Source organism: Anneissia japonica, unplaced genomic scaffold, assembly GCF_011630105.1.
Source record: "Anneissia japonica isolate Jap-2015-1 unplaced genomic scaffold, ASM1163010v1 scaffold287834_len5846547_cov211, whole genome shotgun sequence".
NCBI classification, from domain to species: Eukaryota; Metazoa; Echinodermata; class Crinoidea; order Comatulida; family Comatulidae; genus Anneissia; species Anneissia japonica.
Window position 1 is genome coordinate 5,340,656 of NW_022704992.1, and position 7,102 is coordinate 5,347,757.

The following is a 7,102-nucleotide window of genomic DNA, read 5'->3' on the forward strand; positions in this document are numbered from 1 at the left end:
TTGGCACTATAATGAAATAATACATATATAACAAGTATTATGATTGATCATAAAGCTAGAGGTGTTGTCCTTTGTGAGGAACTGCGATAAACACATAGTAGCCCCTATAACGTCAATTGAACAACAGAGTCTACAATAGTTTTTAACCAGCTGCATGTTATAAAGGTATGTAACGACTTTATTACTTCGTAATGTACTAGGATGTAGGATAAAGATACTAGTATTATCTTTGGATGTATGTAGGGCTATTGATTGCGTAATTAATAAGAAACTTTGCGAATGTCTACGCGCGCGTAAGCTACAATGATAATCGTTACACATGGAACAGTCATTAGCGCCATTCGCGCTCGCCACACACTCGATGATATATCAAGATGATATATATTTTTCTTTAATCAAGTTTTGTAGTTTAGCAAAAGAGTATAGTTTCTGAGCCACTGAGTTATGGTAAGGAACTTACAAGACCCGGATATGAGGGCTTTGTATTCTTTAAAAAGCTTTAAAAGTTCACTGCCATGGCTAAAAATTGTCATATGGGCCTATACTTTTTGTTTTTTATTATTATTTTAGGCCAGGCAGTTTACTTTGATGTCACCTATTTACTGAAAATGCTAGGCCTAGTCTGTGAGTATTATTGTAAATATTAGATTAGTCTTAAGTAGGCCTACTTAATTAGGCCTTATAAATTACGCCTATTTAGCTGCTAGGCTTGTTTTTTTTATTCCAATTAAAATTTCCTTTCTTTATAATGATTAGGCCTATATTAATATTTATTTCCCAGTTCGCAACAGGCTTATGATAACTCATTCCATACCCATTTCTACATAGGTAATGGTCCGTAATATTCGCTTTATATTAATAGACTTCTCTTCGGTAACATATGTGATACTGTATATCAAGTCTGAGATTTCATGTTATATATTGCCCTCTTTTGTCTTGTATCCTGTTACAAAAGCTCAAACTCCATAACACAGATAACGGGTAGGACCTATTCAAAACACTGAAACAGGGGGTTGGGGTGAGGTGAGGTGAACAATACTCCTATGGTTTTGTTTTAGAATACAGGGATCCAGAGATTTTCTGACGGGGGGCACAATATGAAGTCCAAGCCGCTACACCCACCTCCGCCCCACCAGGGTAAATATGTGTGTTAAACAATCGAGCTCTCCTTTCTCCCACTGCTGGGGGCACGGGCTCTCATCCTCCCACCCGGATCCGCGCCTGTAGAATATTCCTAAGCAAAATCAAATGCAGATCTCCATTTAAAGATCTCTCCAATAGACCACCTAAAAAAAGACCACTTTTCTGTGGTCCCAAATTAACAAATGTCATCTTTTGATATTATTCTAATTAGAGACCAAAGCTCCTAAGGACCATGCAAACCCGGTCCAGAGGTGGTCTCGGATCGAGACCTGTATGCATAATATTGATTGAAGTCAGCTAATCAGTGTCATAACGAAAAGCTGAGACCATCTGTGTAAGAGCGCTTTATAAATATTCAAATTATTATTACACCCTCAGGGGCTGACCGAGCAGTTAGCCCACAAACCCCACTTTGGCGTTTTTGATGTATTTTGATGTTTTTGCTCTTAAAAAGTTCCCCTCATCTAATTTGAGGCAAAATGAAAATGCTGATGAATATCCCAGACCTCCTTATGGTGTGGGGTCCCTGGCTTAAAGTGATATAGCTGTTGCGTCATTGAGTCATATCCATCTTGCAATTCTGCTTTATCAAGTACGGAAGTTCTCTATTTACGGATCTAGAGGTGCCATATTTTCAAAATTTGCTCATTATATCGGTGCACAGAATTCGCACATTACATGTTGATTTTGTGCATATGGAATCAAGTGCTACCGCACTAAATTCACAGCTTAATCATTGTTGCTGCTGATGAGATTTTCTTAATACGTGAGGATATACCGTTTTCAGACGGATCTTTATTTCTATCCAATGTCGAGGTAAATGAGTACAGTGTTTACATAATGTAAACGAGCATTATATGATTAACGTGTTTGAAAGTCTTCAGATCATGACGATCATGTCTATCAGCGTCGTAACAATTAGGCCCACGCTAATGTAATTTATATACAGTAAGTATTCGTAAGAAGCGATTCCGATAGGAGGTTGCATTGTATTATACGAATGAGAACAGTTTAAAATCAAGGTCCGTAATACGAACGTTGTCATGGAAACGTGATATTTACATAAATTCAAGTATGACGCTAGATCTTAACATAATGGAGCTGGCGGTGTCTATACATATCGTACTTATTCAGTATGATTTTCAAGGAGTTATTTATTAAAAGAGGCATAAAAGTTGTAGTGTGCATTTGTAATAATAATAATAATAATAATAATATTATTATTATTATTATTATTATTATTATTATTATTATTATTATTATTATTATTATTATTAAAATGTCATCATCACATTTATCATGGACTGGTATTATTTCCACCTGTAATTGCTCATCCATCAACCATCGACGTGTACATGAAACCCAATTTTTAGGTCTATATTGCTTATCTTGAGGGATGGTCATTTCAGACTTTTTTGAAATATTTTTTGGTTGTGAAATAATAAGGAGTCTTCGTTTTATTATTGCCACATAGGGTGCCCATGATCGATCACCATCCAATATACGATCGACCGACCGACCGACCATTAACTAACCGCCCGAGCTCTGGCTCCATAAATCAATAAATTATTCAATTACATTGAATATTTGTTGGAATATCATACAATCATGGAAAATAAAAATCAATGTAGGCCCTACATGTTTATAACAGAACACATCACGACAAAGAAATTAGATAAATAAATTGACATCTGCATTTCAAATAGGCCTAATTGATGTGATGATTTAGACAGTAAAACGAATCTGTACAATTGATGCAGTGTCGGATTAAAGGGGTAGGGGACAGTCCCCCACCCCTAAATTTGTTAAAGATTATAAATGAATGGAGAAAGGTGGAATATTTTAACCAAATTTTAGATGAGAGTGCCATTTCCGACCAGGAGGTGCCATAATCAAACATTTTCTTACCTCAGCCCCAACCATGTTGCGGCTGATGTGGTGGACTCTCCATCAGCTGCGGAAGTCCCCTGGGCCCCCACTATTTCGAATTCCTGGATTCGCCAGTAGGGGCGCCAGGGGAGGGGCCGGAAGCAGGGCCGTCTATGAGGATCTACCTGTCGGGGAGCTCAAAGCCAAATTAATTAAGTCGAAACTGTTTTTGGGGTGAGTGAGTCTTTCTTTGTTAGTGTTTGGCATTCGGCATTCGTTTTGTAGAAACCTCATGTACATCACAGTTATATATTTTCATTTGCTTGCAACATTTAAAAACATTCGTAATCTTGTTTTTACATAATAATACAAACTATTTCAGATGGATTTATAATAATAATAATTATGGTACCTAGAACGATGCAGCAGGGTGGAAACTATAGAGGGCGGTTATTGATCAACTGATCAGATGCATAATCAGACTGCAAAAGTCAGTCTGTCAATAACATCTTACGAAAAACCACCGAAAGGAAAGAAGGTTGAGTGCACAGAATATTTGTAAAAAAACAAGGATGGGCTTTCTCGAAAGCATTCATGGTTCTTTTTTAAATCGTATTTAAAACTGTTGCTCCATGTGGAATTCAGGAATTATGGATGTTTCGCATTTCTAGTGAAACGATGAGGTATTTGACTGTCAGGGCAAAACAACCTGTTGTTCAATTTTATTAAGTTAGTTCGGTGCTCTTTCGATGATATCTAATATTTGCTGTAGAATTCAAGTGGTACAGAGGAAGCCGGACCATCATTGTCGGAACTGGTAATAATACTCGACGCTCCCTGTTTTTTTTTTCCCTTGTTTTTATGCACTTCTTTTTAGTTCTTTGTTATTCTATTGTCATTTTAGCTTTTTAGTTTATTATTTAATTATTTTCTGTTTTGGACTATAATTTATATTTCTTTTGATAAAATATATTTTTATAATACCTCTATAAGTTTGTGATTATTAATAATTATACACACTGACGTTTCAAAGACAAGGACAGACCAAGAGTGCGTTCATTAGATTTTATGTGTAATGATACCGGCAGTAGGCAAGTACCTACATTCCACAGATAATTTCAGTAGGGGAACCGAGTGAAATGTTAATTATTTTGAGTGACATTTATGAAACATGCATTTGATAGATTAGATGTGTTATTAGTTCTTTGTTGATTAAATAATAGCATGAACAGAACAACGTGATTTCTTTTACTTGTGCAGGCATTATCACATCAGACCCAGCAGCCATCATGAAGAATGGAACTGTTGATCGTAAGTATGTTTCGTTAAATTTATTAATATTTCTGGAAAATTTTAAAGTTGAATTAATCCAAATTTTAAGCCTTTTGTACACTTTACCCATTCCTGTTTTACTTGTATTAAATAATTTTGAATGGTTTTAAATGCCTAGGTTAAGATTAATTGATTTTAAATATCACTGTATAATTTTATTTAATTACCTTTTAAGCTTTGTCTTATTTCTGTATATATATGTCATTTTTTTCGTCTGTGGTTTTATAGTTTTATTGTTAATGCACCGCATGGCGTGTGCTACTGATTCAAAAGAGTAGTTTCAAAAATAAAGTTGTTGTTATTATGAGCTATTGATTGGTAGTGAATCAACATAATTATTGGGAAATGGGCACTTTCAAAGGTACGACATGGAGGAAATTTAAGAGATTTAAAATGTATTAGGCCTACAGTATTTCTTAATTTGATTAGCCCATTTTAGTAAATTATGACTTATACTCATAGTCCCTTTAAAATCAATGCAGTTTGCATTTGGATGCACTAATTTTTCATAATTTTATTCTCTTTTTCTTTATTGTCCCCTTCTAGCAAATTATTTATATCTCAAGTAAATAATGTACTGCAAATAAGGCGCGACCTTTTTAATACCTTGTTTCGCGAACTTATTTTTTGAAATATTGTCAGAGGAGGGTGGAAAAAAATAAAAATAAAATTAGGTTTTCTTATTTTGCAAATGGTTTTGCCAAGGACATCCAGACAGAGGAGAGAAGAAAATAAAATTATATTGATGAATGTAAACAGTGTAGTAATGAGATGGTAAAATTCTTTAAATTTATATAATTAGGAAGGAATATAAATATCTTATTTTTGGAGATTTCAAGGTAGCGGCGGACGTAATAAAAATAAAGAAAAACTTTTATTTTTTTCTGAAATTTCCATTTTTTCGTGGTGACGAGTGTGGGTTAAACGAAGTAATAATTTTATGGAGCTTTTTATTTGTTTGACAAAGCGACGCTAGAATGGAATCACTCATGCATGACCCTCCTACCGGGTGTCCTACGTTCTCTGCATACATAGATTTGGCCAAATTGCGTCCTAGAATCCACGCGACGAGGAGAACTTAAAAGAGAACTAGAAAAATGATTTTTTTGTTCTAGAGGGGAATTTTGATATGCCATTAATAATAGAATCAACCTTAAAATCGGTTTTTGTCAATTTCTTATGAAGTTATAGGCTATTATATACGATTTAATCGTGACGTCACTGGTGAAAAAAGTAACAAAAGATCGTGTAAATAAAACCGCTTATGGTAGCCTATCCGCCGCGTACGATCTTTGCGTGCATGCTGTAACCATGGCTGTAGCTCTTTTATTGACAAGCGCTGATAATACTTAGAGGCCTATGACTTGATTATGCAAGTTACAACAACCATGGTTACAGCATGCATGCAAAGATCGTACGCGGCAGATATTCTACTCTGCACTATTTACGCGATCTTTTGTTACTTTTGTCGCCAGTTACGTCACGTTAACTTCATAAACAATTGCCAAAAAACAATTTTAAGGTTGATTCTATTATTAATGGCATATCAAAAATCTCCTCTATCAATCGAAAGTTCCCTAGCATTGGCAGGTGACGGGTTCACTAAACAAAGTATTAAAAAAGTTTCACCTAACATGCACCGTATTTGTTGTTAGCAATTTTATGTGACAAATATATATGATATAACCATATTTGGTTGTAATATGACATCATCATGACTATATATGGGCACATCACGTAAACTTGTCATAAAATTTGATAGTGTTGAAAGAGCCTTATAATTAATTATATTATTTCAAAAAAAATTCCAAGCCATGATACTTTCATATATGGAAAGAAAAAAAATATATTTTTGTTCTACAAAAATGACGAATAGAGGATCAGAATCAGAAAAATATAGGCCTATGTCTAAATAATGATGTTACCTTCCAAAATATACCTTTAAGAATCATCTTGCTATTAATTAACAAGAATGCGTAATAAATATAATTTTATATTTTACCTTTACTGTTATATTGTTCATAATGAATGATATAAAATTAAATATCAGTAATTTTAAAAGTCATTAATCAAATGCAGTGGTGGCACCAGTGGGGGGGGGGGAACAGGGAGAAACGGGCATTTGCCACCCCATCGGACAGGCCTGGACCCTCCTGTCGTCCGACACCACGTCTAGGTCATCGGATCAAAAATCATTAATATTTTGCCTATCCAAATAACATTATTTTGATTGCTAATGCCTATTGTGGTCTAAAAAGCACAATTTCTCCCAGGCCATCGAATCTAGTCGGCCATTCGTTCGGACACCTCCCTGGGAAATTTCTGGCGTCACCGCTGATCAAATGCTAAAATTAAAAAAAAAAAATTGTAATTGTTATTATCTTTTTTATAATTTTCATCACAACAATAGTTATTATTATTGTTATTGATGATTATCAACTATATAGTTACTGTTATCGCCATCATTGTTAGTGATGATACTACATGTAATTCCAATAGTAGTAATAAAGCAAAAAGATGAAAATTTTAACAAACTAAAGTTGCTAGTCACATGGATGTTTGAAGACAAAAATTTAAAGCCCCATTCCCGGCAAAATTTCAGTTTTTAAGAAAAAGAGACAGATGTTATAAAGATTTATAAATATAATACGGAATTGCTAGTTTAACTGAATTTAGACATTCCTAAGAATGAAAAAAATGTAAAATAAGACTGAAATTTGATTTTTTGTGTTCCACACAAAAAATAAATGCCGATGAA

The 7,102-nt window shown here is 34.4% G+C and overlaps 1 protein-coding gene across 7 annotated transcripts in view; it reads left to right on the top strand.

Moving 5' to 3' along the window:
- The window catches only part of LOC117104879 (synaptotagmin-7-like), a 48,135-nt gene continuing 41,033 nt past the window's right edge, over positions 1–7,102 (top strand). For 2 of the 7 annotated variants that reach the window (XM_033245760.1, XM_033245766.1), the window contains exons 1-2: positions 3,478–3,829; positions 4,273–4,323. In XM_033245760.1, coding sequence (XP_033101651.1) covers positions 4,302–4,323 — 22 coding nt within the window. In that variant the 5' untranslated portion in view covers positions 3,478–3,829; positions 4,273–4,301. Of the gene's footprint in view, positions 166–3,475; positions 3,830–4,272; positions 4,328–7,102 lie in introns of those variants that run through there. The other 5 variants (XM_033245765.1, XM_033245762.1, XM_033245763.1 and 2 more) reach the window with 5 other exon arrangements.